At 39.1% G+C, this 16,048-nt stretch overlaps 2 protein-coding genes across 4 annotated transcripts in view; one reads left to right on the top strand and one right to left on the bottom strand.

Annotated features, from left to right (window-relative positions):
- Positions 1-9,182, bottom strand: part of HEATR1 (HEAT repeat containing 1) — a 55,486-nt gene extending 46,304 nt beyond the window's left edge. The window contains exons 1-3 of one of the 3 annotated variants that reach the window (XM_054193829.1): positions 8,982-9,182; positions 8,707-8,893; positions 7,479-7,641 (exon numbers count right to left, since the gene is read on the bottom strand). The gene's annotated coding sequence lies outside the window, so the exon portion shown is untranslated. The remainder of the gene's footprint in view (positions 1-7,478; positions 7,642-8,706; positions 8,894-8,981) is intronic. The other 2 variants (XM_054193826.1, XM_054193828.1) reach the window with 2 other exon arrangements.
- Positions 9,183-9,342: 160 nt separating this feature from the next.
- ACTN2 (actinin alpha 2) overlaps positions 9,343-16,048 on the top strand; it is a 70,224-nt gene continuing 63,518 nt past the window's right edge. Inside the window, exon 1 of the mRNA XM_054195112.1 lies at positions 9,343-9,778. Coding sequence (XP_054051087.1) covers positions 9,644-9,778 — 135 coding nt within the window. The 5' untranslated portion in view covers positions 9,343-9,643. The remainder of the gene's footprint in view (positions 9,779-16,048) is intronic.

The raw sequence follows: 16,048 nt of genomic DNA, 5'->3' as shown, positions 1-16,048 counted from the left end.
AACAATTTAAGACTCGTTTAATCTTTAACATGTGCCTAGTCTGTCTGTGTCACTGTAACACATTTAAAGACTCTTTTGTGTGAACTACAACAGACATCTGAGATGCAAAACATGGTGTTCTTGAGCAGAAGCTGTAGTGGTTGTGTAACTGTTAGGCTGCACTGGAAACCTTTAGTGCTTTCCTTTACATTTTGTATAACCTGTCTTCCAATTCTGAAGTAATTTATAATTACTTAATTTATAATGTATTTATGATTAGTTGTAGAGCAGGTATCTTAAAACATCAAGATCACTAGTCAATCAATGGTGGACTATGCTAGAGTTAAGTTTTCCAAGCAATCTTAATTCAGCTGCTTTGTATGTATCACAATGCAGACTTCAATTGCATAGCCACAAACTACTTTTTGTCCAGAAATCCTGCTTTGTTCAGTGTATTGCATAAGCAGTGCTCTACAGCATTATGATTTCTCTTTTTTATTCAATGAAGGTCTGTTGCACTCAGTTGAATCATGTTCCCAAATACATAATTTGTGATTTTCAGCTCTGGTCATCACAGTATTTGTACTTGCCTTCAAGTATTCCAAATCTATTGGGTATTTGATTTTCACATACTTCTCTATACTTCACAGCATTAGTGTTATTCCTGGTCTACAGAAGGAAAACTGAGGCACATGCTCCAAACTGTCCATAGTTCAATTTCCCCATCCAGTGGATAGTTTTAAGTTAATGAATGCTGGTACTATGGAATTTGTCTTTTCCATAAAGTGCTTTGCAGAGTATGGTTACATACTGCCTTTTTGCCCACTGAGTAGGCCTGGTGGTTCGAACCTTTAGGCCCAGCAGAATCCTGTATTTGTCTGGTATCTCCATCATGCATTATTTTAAACATTCTCTCCTGCAACTGAAAGTGCAGTCTAGGACCCTCCTGACTTCCACCACTGGTACTTTAACAGTAAAAAATCAGGCCCTACAGATTTAGGGCCTGATTGGCCTAATTTTCCATAAATCATCTGTGTGCTAGGGTTACCTGTGAAAGAGATAAAAGGGAGTTTGCTGAGCCATAGGGAACAAATGAAAAAAGTGTCTTGATGTTCTAGAAGTGCATTCGTTACTGAATAGCCTCCCCTAGAGAAGGCCAAGATATATTTGTAATCCATCTATATGAACTGCAAAATAAGCTTTCTACTGAATGTATTTATTATAGGAAAAGAGGCCAGGGGAAGATGTGTTCAGACTATCTCAAATGAAAAATTAGTTCTAGAGTTTGCTATAAATACACGTGGAGCCTTACAGCCTATAAGGGTATGTTCACCTTTGTCCTAGTTGCTGACTCCAAATCCAGTAACCATTGTCCATACGAACTGGAAAAATACCTAGAACAGCATCTGGCCTGAAAAAAAACAACAAACCAAAACCAAAAAAAAACGTCGTGAATTTGGTTCGGTTATGAAATTCTGGGAAATTACAGCCATTCCATATTTAACTATGGGACACAACAGAGGTCTAGACTGCACATTAGCACAACACCACTGCATTTATCCTATAGACAAACTGGTTTCAAAGTGAAGAAACATGCAAATACTCTCCTCTCCTCCTCCTTTGCTTATGCTAAACTGGACTCTACACAGGGAGAGAGGTGAGACAATTAAGAAACTAAGGACTTGTCCACAATCAGAGGGATTGAGATTATACAAGAGCCTTCACCATGAGTAGGTTATTGCTGGTAGATCTCAAGAGCAACCAGTCTTGTACTGGAAAGTATGTTGTGCAAAACAGATACCCATTGCTCCTGAGATGAGAATACGTCTGAAGTTAGTGAGAGAGATCGTAATTGGACAGGGAATAACTGTCTTCAGAACAGGAATTGGAAAATTCAGACCTTTCTGTTTCATGTCAGGCATGGCAGGAACATTGCTCGTTTTCTCAGTGCTGATTCTTAATACGTCTGAGTGGCAGAGTAAAGCTTTGTTGGACAGGATGTAAGGACAACCGTTCTGGAAAAGGAAAACTTGCACTATACGAGTTGCAAAAAGAACATGTTATCCCTGTTTGGCAGTAATTCAGGTTGCACCTAATGCTGCTTTGTATACAGGGATGAATTTGCCCCTTTTACTAATCTTTGTATCCCTCCTGTGGAATGAATAGTAAGTAGCTAGTATTTGTTTTTACAGACTGGCAATTCGTTCAACCCGGCTGCCCTCTTGAGTGTGTAACTTCAATTTCATTGATGTTAGTGAAATTACATTGGTGTATCTGTAAAGAGAAATGAGGCCACTAAGACTGCAACTTGTCTAACGTCAATCTGTACAAATGCTGAGTTTAGAACACAGCAGTGTCTGATATCCAGTGCCCATATCCTGCGCCCGTAATCTCTACCTCATACCTCAGTGATTTAAAACCTGCCGGGTCTCATCTGTGCCCCTTAGATAATTATTGTCTGGAAACTTTGACTGAGTTGATGATGTTTGTTTCTAGATAAATAAAGGCATGTGGTCTATGCATTCCTTATCTTACACACACACACCTTTTCTCTTCTCTCAGTGTGACCAAAACTATTGCTGAATAATGTTGTCCTTTTTTAGATGAATAGTCTCAGGTGAATAAGTTATGGGTCACAGGCTGGCTTACTAAGGGATTTTTTTAAACTAACTGTGTTCATGAAGTACAAATTGTATAGTCAGTTGCAGGCTTTTGCATTGCCCTAGCCACACAGTTTCTTCCTTGCTTAGTATCTTTGAGTGATAACGGCTAAGCCAACATAAAACGGGAACCCAGCCAGGATTCTGAAAACACATGATGGTGTGAAGGTTTCTTCAGAAGGTTTGTAATAGGCCATGCTATATGTCCTGTCCCTTGCATTCTTATCATTAAACCATTTTTAAAATCCTGGATCTGCCTCACCATTTTTTCCGATCTTATGCCAGCACTATTTGTAGTTTCCCCACCTGTTACTGTGTGTATTATGTTGTAGCTGTCTGCATATTGCTCTACAACTTCAGTGTGCTAACAGGCTGACTGCAGTGTTGTATATAAATTACCAAATGCATTTCCTAGTTTTTCCTTTGATGTTACATTTCTAATCTGTGCAAAGCATCTATCAAAACTTCTGAGATGATTTAGTTCATGATCTAGTCTGTCTGTGAGCTGTATCTACCCAGACAAGAACCATTTAACAAAAAAGGCACCCTCAAGAGGCTAGCTGAAGGGATAAGGGATTTCAGGTATCATGGTTTATTCTGAAATATTTAATAGAAATATGTCAGAATGTAAGGTCTGAGGGCTCTTCTCATTCATGAAAGGTATGATCTTGCGTAGTGCTGCCCGGCAGTCGCCATCACTAGAGGGTTTGCCCTCTGCTAGATTACATCTTTCAGCACTCACATTGCAGTTTGTGATTGTTATTATGTATCACAGTACTGCTTAGTGATACTATGGCAGAGACCAGGTGTTGGATGTTTCTTACTAATACCTGCCTTGAAGCCTCTCTGAGAACCAGGATCATTTGCTGTGCAGGCTACAAGGCTGCAAGTGTGGCCCTACAAATATATATAAGGGACTCTAAATGCCTGAGCAAGCCTGACATACTAGAATAAGCTAGGCATTTTTGGGTGCAGGCTACAAGGCTGCAAGTGTGGCCCTACAAATATATATAAGGGACTCTAAATGCCTGAGCAAGCCTGGCATACTAGAATAAGCTAGGCATTTTTGGACACAGGCTACACACAGACCTGAGAGACAAACATGGAGGTTAAGGGTGTACAGTAGGTAAATAATAATTGTTCTGTAGGCTTCTTGGGGCCTCTGGACAGAAAAAGCCTCTACTCCAGAGAATTTGTGGTCTAGGTGTACATTAAGGACCAAAAGAAGCATTGTTGGTACTATTTAAAGACTGGAGAGTGCAGCACAAGAAGCTTGTTTCTCTTTCTCTCAGGGAGAGTAGTGTAATGGGCCAACATGTAGCTTTTTGGGAAAATTTTACCTGAATTGACTTGCTGAAGGTCATATAGGACATCTTAAGCTTGTGCGGATCACTCCATGTCTCAGCCCCGTGATTTTCCTTCCGCACAAAGGGTTGGCAAAAGCCAATGATCTCAGTGCAGTCAGCATTTTCTCCATACTCCTGAAGCCCAAGCTATGCTTTGGTAGTATTTGTCTGTCCTATAAATGTTTCTTGCTACACTTCATCCATGGCTGAATTTCAGGGACAGAGTAAGTCGTCTCTAAATATAGATGATGAAACACTTTGGGATCTTCTGACAATGTCAGTTGTTACTATGAAGCCAGCAATGCATTTTTTCAGCTCTTTCTCCATTTTTATTTCCAAACCTGCCATTTGAAATAGTATACTTAAAAAAAAACCAAAAAAAAAACTTAGCTTCTGTTAGTTAATATCACCACACATGAGTAGCGTGGGGATTTTTCAGGGTCAAAGTTTGTGCCTCTTGGTGCTAGATGTGGGAGGACTAATATGCTCAGTGCCCACGGTGCTTTTCCTTAGGTCAGACAAAATCAGAATTTTGGTTCCCAGATGTATGGGAACCTCTTCCCTGCTCTCTTTCTGCCTTCCTTCTGTATGTGTTCATTTCGGGAGTATGAAGCAAGTTTAATGTTTATTCATTTTATCTTTACATATTGAATCTAAGTCCTTGGTTTTTTCCTGAATTTACAAAATAGGGTGTTTTTTACATTGAAGAAGGTGAGTTATGTTTATTGTATTGTGGGGAAAAAAAAAAAAGAGGGTTATTTCTCCGGAACTCAAATAAAAAATAAATATGTTTTATAACACACCGTACCTTTCTGCTTAGCTTTGTTATGGAAATTCATGCATAATTTTAAACAGAATCCAACATTTTGGCCCAATCTATATTATCAGTATCTTCTGTAAATAATTCAAAATTTTCTTAGTTAAACTTTAAACTAGTGGATATTTGCTACAAGCAAAAGTATATTTTAAGTGACAGTTATGACATGCTTTGAAAAGAAAAGGGCTTTTTGATCCCTTTTTTAAGATTCCATTAACAGTTTACACAAGCGAACAGTCACTTTGAAATTATTTTCTTTTATCTTTCATTGACTTCTTTCCTGAGAAACCATCCCACTGTTCCTTTTCACAAAGAAACAGGCTGTGCCTATGGAGAGATGATTGCTTAAAGATTCACTGACTTATTGAGCTCTCATAAAGTTCTTTATTTTGCTGTGGCCTTTCTGAGAGATTTTTGGAAGCCGTGAATTACTGTGTTCCTACAGAGAAATGTTACAGCTGAAAACTAATGGTGATCATTTTCACATCAGTCGATTGTTTCACAGGCAGTTATTTCAGTAGAGAACTCTGGCTAATTTCTTATTCTAAATCTCACTAAGTTCAAATAGAGGAATGATCTGGGGAAACATTGTGGTTGTCAGCATTTTTGAAGTTTTATTAAAAAGTTGGTGTTGTACTCTCATTCTGAGATTTTGTGAAAGGGAAGAATAAGAAGCAGGTTGAAGGGATTGGAAGTCTGATGAACAGTGAAAATACAGAGGAGTGAGTTCTTAAGAAAATTATAGCATGACTTTTGGGGAGTAAATGGATATTAAATGTACACTGTGTGAAACAATTTCCATTTAATTAAAAAATGATAAAGGTTGACACAGGAGGTGAAAACTGTTCTTCCTTTTGTTTAAAAAGCCCTTTGATTATCAAGGATTTTAATGCAAAGTGTGCCAGGAGGCTTTTGCTTTGGTGGTGTTAGATTCAAAGATCCTTCATAAGCTGGAACTGTGATAAGAAATACTGAGTGAGTTCACCCGCTGCTGCTGTTAGGAAAGTGCTGGCCTTCTTGGTAATCCTCGTGCATGGGAAATGATATCTTGTTGCCACAGTGTTCTCCTGGGGTAAAGGCATTCTCCTGGGTAGGCCCTTACTAGCATTTATGTTAGCATGAACTACAACTGCAGACCTTTTACCAAATAAAAGTTAAAAATAGTTGACAATTCAGCTCTGCCATCTCCATTTCTGATCTCCCTGTGCCACTTTATTTCTTCTAATCTGTTTGGCAATCAGTCATGAGCATTCTTTTTGTCTTACTACATTGTGAGCGATGTCTGTGTCATTTCTGCCTCAAATATACCTGCTGGCTCTCAGGTTATCTTGCCATGTCAGCTTAAAATTCCCTATCTGTATGGTTCACTCTGTTTCTTCTTCTGTCTCTATGTGGGACTTTTGTCCTTTCTTTCCTGCTCAGCTTGCTTATTTCTGGTATGGTTTTCTTTCTCCTTAGGCACACATAGTTTGTAGCTGTGCAACTGCCAGCTTTAATGGGGATAGTCCTAACCTACCTCTGATGTAGGTTATAAACTGGTTGAAGCACACTGCTTTATTCATACCGCTCTGTTGGGCACAGCTTTCCTTTCTCTAGGTGAGCTGGAAGAGGCAGCTCCCTTTCCACTTCAAGTTTGGCGTCAGAGTTCCATTTTGGCTCTCTTTCCACTACGGACCTCCATTCATATGCTTCTCGTTACCATCCACACAGTTCGTTTATAAAATTAAATTAAAGTAGTAAACAAAATACCAGATACTCTGCCTAAAGCTCCATCTATAAATATCTCCCCTGCCTGCTCATGCTGTCTGATTAAGGGGCAGTAAGCAGTTATTTAGAGAACCTAAAACAGGTCAGATTCCATCAAGATAAGCAGTTTTTTTAAAATGGGGATATTCCATTTAGCTCCCTGTTTCATAAATACAAAGCTCAGCTCTCTTAAAATTCATACTGAGAAAGTTCAAGCCCCCTATTTTGATATTTTCAGAATTAAAAAATTAGATTTTTCATTACAAAATATTTTTTCATCCAAAATGAGCTAATATAACTTACTCAAAGTGGATTTTGAAATACTTGCCCGTTGTAGAAAAATGTGAGTTTGTTCCTATTTGGAATTAACTTGAATTTTTGTGATATCTCAGCCTAGCTGAGAGATACTGTGGTTCTAGCTGTCAGTTCCTTAAAACAATGATGACATTTTTGTTTTATTTGTTTTGTTATGAAAGTACTAAGTTTACCTATGTACCAAGTAAACATGAAAAAATGAACTGTACCTTTGCAGCAGTGGCTAGCAAAGCAGTAGCTGCTGAGCAAATCCAGTTATTTTATGAAAAAAATTAATAACCACCTTTCAGAATGCTAGAAAACCTGGGTAGATTTCCCCTTGATTTCCAGAAGTCTAGGCATGGATCTGATCCCAGCCCTAATCCACAGGGTGATTGGATATCCTTTGTCGTCATAATGCCTTGGTTTTTATTTCATGGCACAGGCCCTCTGGGCCACGTTAGAGGATGAGGGCTAACAAATAAAATGTGGCTTTTAATGAGTACCTCCCTGTATGAAGCCATCAGTGCCCGTAAGGCTCACCTATACTGCCCGGTGGGGAGTGGTGTGGTACCATCTGACTTCATCCCTGTAGATCCCCAGAGGAAAGGCATGGAGCTGGTTGGAATGGCTCACCTCTTAGGAGGTAGTGCATAAAAGGTCACAGGTCTTGTCAGTGCAGGAGAGCTCTTTGCCCAGGAGACAGCTCTGCTTTAGAGCATTACAGCTTTACATGTGTACTTCTGGGACTTTTCTGACCTCCTCCTGCTTTTCTTCTAGAAACACAACCTCCTGAGCTCTGTATAGTGAATAAAAAGAATAGTTTTGCTGACTTTAGAGGCCTAAATAGTCATTTAGGTGATTGAAATTGGACACGTATTACAAACCACAGATGCGGTTTGGAAACCACCCAGCTATAAAAATAAACAACACAAATTACACCAGCATACATATGATGTGTACATACATGAAATATTTTGTTTTGTATGTGCTATTTGATATCGTCTAAGAGTAGTATCCTAAGAGGATGCTCATTAGCACTTGAATAAAAAAATCTAGGCATTGCATTCATCAACATTTGCTTCATGATATAGATGGAAATGTTGTAGCAACCTTGAGAATATTTGCATTGAGCAGGTGAAAAGCATGTGGTTTTGACTTTGCTGCTTAGATTTGAAATTTGATTTTTAGACTGTTTCTCTTCCAGTATGTACATCAGTCTTTGGAAGTTCAGCTTGCTTCAACTGCATGAAATGTTGCAATCCTCTTCTGAATTCCAATTTGTAATCTTAGTGCTGCGTTTAAGAAGTTTTTTTGAGCTGATGGGTAGTTATTAGCAATGCATGTATGCATGTTCTTCTATATTGTGTAGACTGACGGGATAGAAGGTGACTTGGCAGGAAGCAGAGCTTTAGATAGCAATAAGAAGTGGAGGACACATGCTGTCCAGCTGTTAATTATTCTGGTTATTCATTCACATTGGCTTAGAGACTATGTTACTGAACATAGTTCTCCTTTGTATCTGACTTTGTTTTTTATGGCTTCCAAAAGCTCAGCTTTGGCGAGCATTTTCTTTTTGTAAGTAAGGTTCAAATTGTGTCCAGTATAGACACTGCTAGAGAGGATGACCTTGGCTGATGATAGGTGCAGTCATTAATGGCAGGCTAGATGAAGAACATAGTAAACTTGCCAATTCCCAGAAGAAACATTGTCGCCAGGGCGACTGAAATGATATGACACGGGAGGTATGGGACACGCTTGCCAGGATGCTTGATCTCAGTGCTATCTTTTCAGATTTTACCCTGTGGAAAGCATGGGCAAATGTTTCCTCTCGCACGTTTATGAAGTTACTGGTTCCACTCACCTTTCTATGTGCTTCTTGGTGCCCGCTTTTGGGATGTACTGAGCATGTTTCCTGTATGAAAAAGATACATGTTGCTTTTCTAAGTTTTGCTTCCACGCTTTCTGGTTTAACTCCAAGCCTGATCTCCACTTGAAATTGTTTCAGCTCTTGGGTATCCTTGTCTGCGCTGGCTCTTGTGATCTGTAATCTGAAAAGGAAAGTGGGAAGTGACTCAAGGGTCCACACAGACTTCAGACTAATGATAAACAATGTCAAACTACGTTAGCAAATCATACATGGGTCTTGAGAAGTAGAAATATATATCAGTAGGAAAAAAAACCAAACCAAAACAAAAAAACAAAATCACGACAGGTATTTTATCAAATTGGAAGGAAAGACAGAGAAAAAGACCAGTAGACAGTAATTTTTGGCCGGAGCGCTTGCGGGAGGTGAGTTCTCCCGCTCAGCCTTCCCGTCTCGCAGGCAGTCTCGCTGCCCTGGAGAAAAGCTCCTGCCCGCTCGGCGCCGGTCCCTGGCCCCGGTCCCAGCCCCGGCCCTGGCCCGCCCGAGGGCGCCCCGCCGCCGGGAGCGGTGCTGGAGCCGCCGCCGCGCCACGTGACAGCCCGGCGGGGATATTAAGCCGCAGCAATGAGCGGCGCTGGGCTTCTCCGGAGGGTCAGCCGCAGGGACCTACAGCAGCAGAGAGAGAAAGGGAAGGAGGGCAGGAGAGAGAGAGGGAAGGAAGGTCACCACAGGGCAGCACCTACCTGACAGTTTCAGCCTCTGCTCTCAGCAAGAGTCATCAATATTCACTCCCTGTCACCTTGAAAAAAAGAAAAAAAAAAAAAGAAAAAAGGCACTGCGACCTACAACCCATCAGCAAGTAAACTAAGCTTAAAAAAAAATAATATTTGAACGTAGTATAAGCCACAGCAGCTGAAGCTGATCCCCAGGTAGTATGAATAGCATGAACCAGATAGACACAAACATGCAGTACACCTACAACTATGAAGAAGATGAGTACATGACCCAAGAAGAAGAATGGGACAGGGACCTGCTCCTGGACCCAGCATGGGAGAAACAGCAAAGGAAGGTCTGGAAATAAAATAATGTGTGTCTGTATATGTGCTTCTGTGTCGAATGATGTCCTCTTTTATTGCCGTGCTGTATCTGGAATTGCCGAGGCTGTGCAGTAAGAGGTTCTAATTTTGTAAGAGAATATATTTTACATCATATAAAGCATGTATATAATATATCTTAGCTATGCCATATTTTGATGATAAAGCATTCACTTTTTGGATTCTTAAGTGAAACCTATGTAAGGTGAAACTGGTTTATGAGACCCAGGAGTTTCTTTTTGTATTGCACTAGAAATATTCTGTCAGTGCTTCTAGATTTATATATTAGTGTTTCAGTAATTTTTAACTTCACTTCCTGGGTTTTCCTTTCAGAAAGCAAACTCTGAATGTGTGTGCCTGATTGCTTTTTAAAAACAGTAAATTGCAATTATAAACAGGGAGATGAATGAGATGATTCAAAATTGGTGTGCAAAAAATGTTTGAAATATTTCTGAGAGCTGACTGAGAAATCGCTTTTGAAATTGTGATCTTATGAGTCAGCTCTTTTTAGAAGTTACTCTTAATTCTGACTGAATGATCTGACAAGGAAAATATTGCCTAGAAATATATCCAGGATAGATTTGGAAAACTGTGTTTCATGATTATGTTCCCAAATGCCAATTCACTGTCTGGGAAAAAAAATGTTCTGTAAACTCCTGGGAATATACCATTCTAGAGGAAATGCATCTTGCCTTTTAGGTGTAAGAAAACTATTATGCCAGCAAGTATTGCCCGTGCTCTTTTTCTGAACATAGGCAGAGATTATAATCCCATTAGCAATCTTGTCAATGGTTTGATGCTTTAGTAATATTTGCAATATCTAATTTCGCAACACTTGAGTTTTAAGCAGCATATGGAAAAGAGAGAGATGAAATATTGTAAAGGATTTGTTACTACCTAATGTAAAAGGTGTTGTTGAAGTCACAGCTGACAGATCTGGGATTAAAAGGTTATCTGCTGGTTACAAGAATGAAAAAAAAAAGAGGGGGGAGGGGGGATAGAGAGAGAGAAAAATGGTGCTCTAGACTGTAAGGTTGAATATGCTTTTTGCTATAGGTGAGCAGCTGACTTCAAAAACTTAAGTAGAAGTTGCCAATGTATATCTGATGGCAGAGTCTGGCCCACTGTTACAGCTTCTATAAAAGCTATGCTATAAAAGTATAGCTATAAAAGTAAGAGCTGTTAGAATCGTTGGGGCCAATGAGTTTGCTTTTCCATTAAAATTGGTAGAGCCAATATTTTCCCCTCAGTTTTTACTTGTAGTCTTCCTCATTGTGTGCGTTTTAGCCATTTTTATTCATTTTCCTACATTCACACCTGTTCGGATCCTGCTGTACGAGTATAGTGGGAGAAGTTCTGGGCTAGATTGAAGTTCACATTTCTTGACCTACCAGCTGCTGCAACTCCTAACCAATTATTAAGCTATGTTCATCAACACTGACATTTGTTTTAATTTAGACACTCTTTAGATGGTGTACTATTCTTTTACGTTTTATGAGAATGGAAATTATCTTAGTGTTTAAGTGCTTTAGTAGTTTGAAACTGCTCAGCCGTAACAGGTCATGGTTACATCTGGTTAAGATTCAATTGTCCAGCATTTCAGAGAATGCTGTTTTCAAAATAAAAAAATAACGGACAGTTTACTAGATAGTCAGCACTCTAACGCACTTTTCCTACAATGCAGATAAATGATAAAAAATAAGGATAATTTGGATTCTGTAATCTTTCTTATATTTACAGGAAGCCTCTTGACTTTTACAGAAGAGCAGGGAGTAGTTAGTATAAGACACTATAGCAAATTTTTTGTTTCCATTCCTCCAAACAGACAGCGCTTAAGCAGAGTCAAGTTTGCACGTTTATAAATTAAAGCAGACTCTGCTTTACTTCCATAGAGTAGAGATATTGTGGCTGTGCTACTCTGTGTTGCCAGTTCCCAGGGCTTAGTTTTAACATTAAAATGATACCACATTTAAATAAAATTTTAGGAGAGGGGATCTTCATTCCTTGTTTTGGAAAGGAGTCTGAATTTATTATTGCATGAAAAATAGGTACAGTCATGCTAAAGGACCTGATAAACTTCATAAAATTTCAAGTCTTCTGTCTTTTTCTAAGCGGTGCCAAGACAGTTGCAGAAAGTGTTTTCTTTATTTTCTTATTTATTAGGAGAAGATTGCAGATACATGGGCACAGGTCTTTGTTCTAAGTGGTAATATAATATTGAAAAGTGATCTCAGTGGAGCCCTGGCAGTTGGCAGCATATATTTTCTATTAGATAGTCTTGGAACAAACCAAAAATAAATGCCATTGTTTCTATTGTGGGCTGCCCTCTCCAGACTTGCCATTTCAGTGATATGCCTGGTATGAGATCTGTCAACAGATGCTGGTAACACATGATGACGTCCATAGGATTACAATGGATGTGACGCCTAATTATAACCATGGTTCATAGAGTATTATGGTCTGCTGTAATCCAGGCTCCTTGCAGATGTCAGAATAAATATGAAGTACACTATAGGACAGGAAGCTGAGTGGTAGCTTTAACGTATTCCACAAACCTTTCCTTTTTCACTAACTTGTATCTTAATATAACTAAAAGGAACATAGGAAAATGCAGTGTCCCTTAGTTTAGGAAACCAAGCACAAAATGACACTCAAAGTGCAAACGTGTTGTTTGCAAGGTGTTTGAACTTCCAACACTACTTAGTGAGCTGTGTGTTAAGCGGTGTCTTGTCTTATTTGTAACTTTTGCTATAAATGCTTTATTATAGGAGTGTGCTTTTTTAAACTTTGACATGAAATGTGGTTTGTTAGTTTTTCAAGGAAGTCTTGAAATAGGTGAAATAGGTGTGATCCCTTCTTCAGGACAGTTGTACCGTAAAGCACTAAATTCACTCCACATATTTCATCCGTGTCTTCTCCAGTAATTCAGACATGTCTCTGACACTTGCACTAACACATGTAAGGAAAGAACTGGAAACATACTCCTTGCCTTATTGCTGTTACTATAGATGAATGATCTTATTTTAGCTTGCTGTTATGGCCGTGATACCACTGCCACCTTAATGCAGAAAGCTTTTAATGTAAGTGTAGGTCAGAAATGCAATTTTGATGGTTTTTTACAGTGGTATAGAATAAAAAAGACTCAGAATATTTATTTACCTCGATATTGCACTCTTTGTGAATGCAAATCTTCTTGATGATGCTGAACGCTTTGCATGAGTGAGGACTTTGGAAAAGGTTCTTTAGGAAAGAAGCTGTGTCTTTCAGTCTTCAGCAGTACATACCAGATTACATTTTCAGTGTGACCTATAAGGATTTATCTGCATTACCTCCTTTGGCTGGTAATAAAACTCCTGTTGTCCTTGCAAATAAAAAGAATGCATTTGGAAGCCACACGTATGGCAAATTATTTGGAAGAAGCTACAAGGACTATGAATGATGAACAATATCCTTTGTCTAGTGTTGCTGCAACTTCATTAAGTTCAGCAGATTTGAGAGGTTCATTGCAGCCTGAAAGAGAAATTGACCTTATGTTCAGTCTGATTTCAGTGTCTATAAATAGAGTTACAGTCAGTGTCCCGGAGTCACTCTGAAGTTAGTGTGGTCTTCTATGGATGGAATCTAAATTGATTTCTTATCAGAAACCTCTTCCTGGAAGAAGTTTACTCATGAGTGAGAAGACCGATGAAGTAGTGGAAGGAAACATCTTCATTCTTCAACACGGAAGAGAAGGAGAGAAATAACCAAGCGTGAATGAATGAAAAACAAATGTAAGGCAGAAGAACATTGGCAGGAGAGGCTGGATGCCACCAGCAAAATTCAGTGCTTAGAAACACTCCTCATGGGTTTACAGGCTCCAGATTGGATCCATTCATCTCTTGAAGGTTTTTAATGAGGTGACACTTTTTACCCATGTGGAATACCAGTGGGATTGTTGAGAAGGCACAGAGATTCCCCTCTGCAAGTGAGCAACATGAACAGGGTCTGGATGAGAACCAGCAGTGAATGTAGGAGGTGTGAGGCAGACAAAAGGTATACTCCTTTCTAAGAGAGTATCAGCCTTCTTGTTACTTATTCCTAGAACTTACCTGTTAGCGGTTGGGTATTTCTTATAAAAATGGGGGTCCTGGGTTGAGTAGTTTTAGGACTAATTTCAGAAGGGACTTTAATTTATTAGGAGGAAAATCCTCCAGAGTCGAAAGCAGAATGATAGTCAGTGGAAAAATCACGGGCTATACTGAGTCCTACACTGCAATTCTCTGCCTCCCTTACCTTTTATGCACAGAATTAGATGTAGGTGTCTTAGGAATTCTGTAAATTGAAATGCAGGATTTTCTATTACTACTAGTAGTTAGAAAAGCAAACAATTTCACCTTTTTAGACTTATATATTTTCTAGTATTCACCCAGTACTGTGACTGTCTTCTATAGAAGAACAATGTCTTGCCAAATGATATACGCCATAGATGCAGAATGTGTCTTATGGTAACATGAAGTTTCAGCACTCCAAGGCCAAGTGCTTCTCCTCCAGGTGCATCAAGAATTTTCTTTTCAAAAAGTGGATGCCAGAACCTCTAGTATTAAGAACACATACCTAAAACATCTCTTGTTTCCTTTTAAATCCTGGGTGCTCTTTGACTGACCTTCTCAGTGGTAGATGACCCCGCATAGGGTCTGACTCAGAACTTGGTAGTCAATGGACGGACTTCTTTTTTTGCTGCCACAGCATGTCTTGATTTTTCAGCAAATACTGTAACCATCCTAAATATTAGACACTGATGCAACAGAAAGATACAGAGTTGCAGTTTCTGTAGTCCTATGAAGAATTGCCAGAAGAGGGTAGAGAGACTCTGTATAGAAATATGGGATATGTTTATGGCTTGTTCTGTACAATTGGCCGCTTAGAGATTAGTGCTTGTTAAAATAGTAACATGTTAAATTCCTCTTGCTGATGTTACTTGCGTGGAATGGTGCTTGAGAAGAGCATGCCGAAAGGATAGTGGAACGATCATATTTTGTCAGTGTGCTTCATATTCTGTCTTGGAAGCTGTGTGCAGCTAAAGAGGGCTGTGAATCTTGTGGTGCTGGTATATGAAGGAAAATTCAAAGAAGGCTATTATGAAATTCACTGAACTAGAAATGTTTATGAAGGTGTGGGGTTGGTTTTTTTTCAAACAGGAAGGTTTTCTTTATCAATACTAAGTGTGAAAAAATCAATATATTACTCAATATTATATTTTCTATTTAAACTCAAACAGCCCTCTCGATGTTGACCCATTCCAGGATGTGTATGTTTTTGTTAGTGTTGTCAAATGGATAATTCCTATAGTCCCAATTCAGCTGTTAATTGCCACTCACCCCCAAATATCTGCCAGCAACAGAACTGTATGGTTATTAAAAGAAATTATAAGAACCATTTTATAAAGGGAAGCAAAGGCAACCTCCTGCCTGCACTCACAGATACACACGCCAGCCTCCCCTGAAATTCGTATAGTAAAATGTCTGCAGATACGCTGATCCAATTAGTAAGACAATAAGGATTGGAAGAAAGTATGGATCTAAGTGGGTTTCCATAAGCTGTAACCAAGGTGCTTAAGAGCTAGAGAAAAGCTGTGTGTTAAGCAGTGGACTTGTCTATAATCTCCTGGGGTTGGAGGTCTACATCTTGCCGTGGATCTGTGTTTGGGTCACTGGAGACCTGAACAGAGAGGCATAGGAAGTGTTTGCTTGGAAGACCACTGAGGGTATTCAGCCCTGAGACTGCAGTAAATAGGGAACCCATGCTTATGTGATTTGTAGCCCTGTGCAAGGAAAAGCAGGGCTCAGATTTATTGTGTAAACTAATGAATCCCAGTAAGAAAATGCCATGATTACATCACCAATTTTCAAATCAAACTAAGACAGCTCTGCGAACTGAATTTTTACTGCTTTTTGCCAAGGGGGTAACACAGTTTAAAATCTCCCACCAGAACCCTTCCATCCTCTTGCAAGTAAGACAAAAGGGGCTTCATCATTTATGATGGAAAAATCAGATACCAAATGCCTAGCATAAATTTAATCACTGTTGCTTAAATTGTGATCCATTTAATGATGTTTAGTTTAGGTAGCAATTTCTGCATTGCATTGTACAGTTCTACTGAATTAATTTCAGTGACACTAAGCATTAGGATTTTTAGTTGTGAATGGTCAGTACTATATAGATATTGGTAGTGTTTTAGAAGTTATACTGCGGAGTCTGTTTACAGA

This window comes from Rissa tridactyla, chromosome 3 (genome assembly GCF_028500815.1).
Source record: "Rissa tridactyla isolate bRisTri1 chromosome 3, bRisTri1.patW.cur.20221130, whole genome shotgun sequence".
In the NCBI taxonomy this organism is placed as follows: domain Eukaryota; kingdom Metazoa; phylum Chordata; class Aves; order Charadriiformes; family Laridae; genus Rissa; species Rissa tridactyla.
This window is presented reverse-complemented; position numbering and strand designations above follow the sequence as displayed.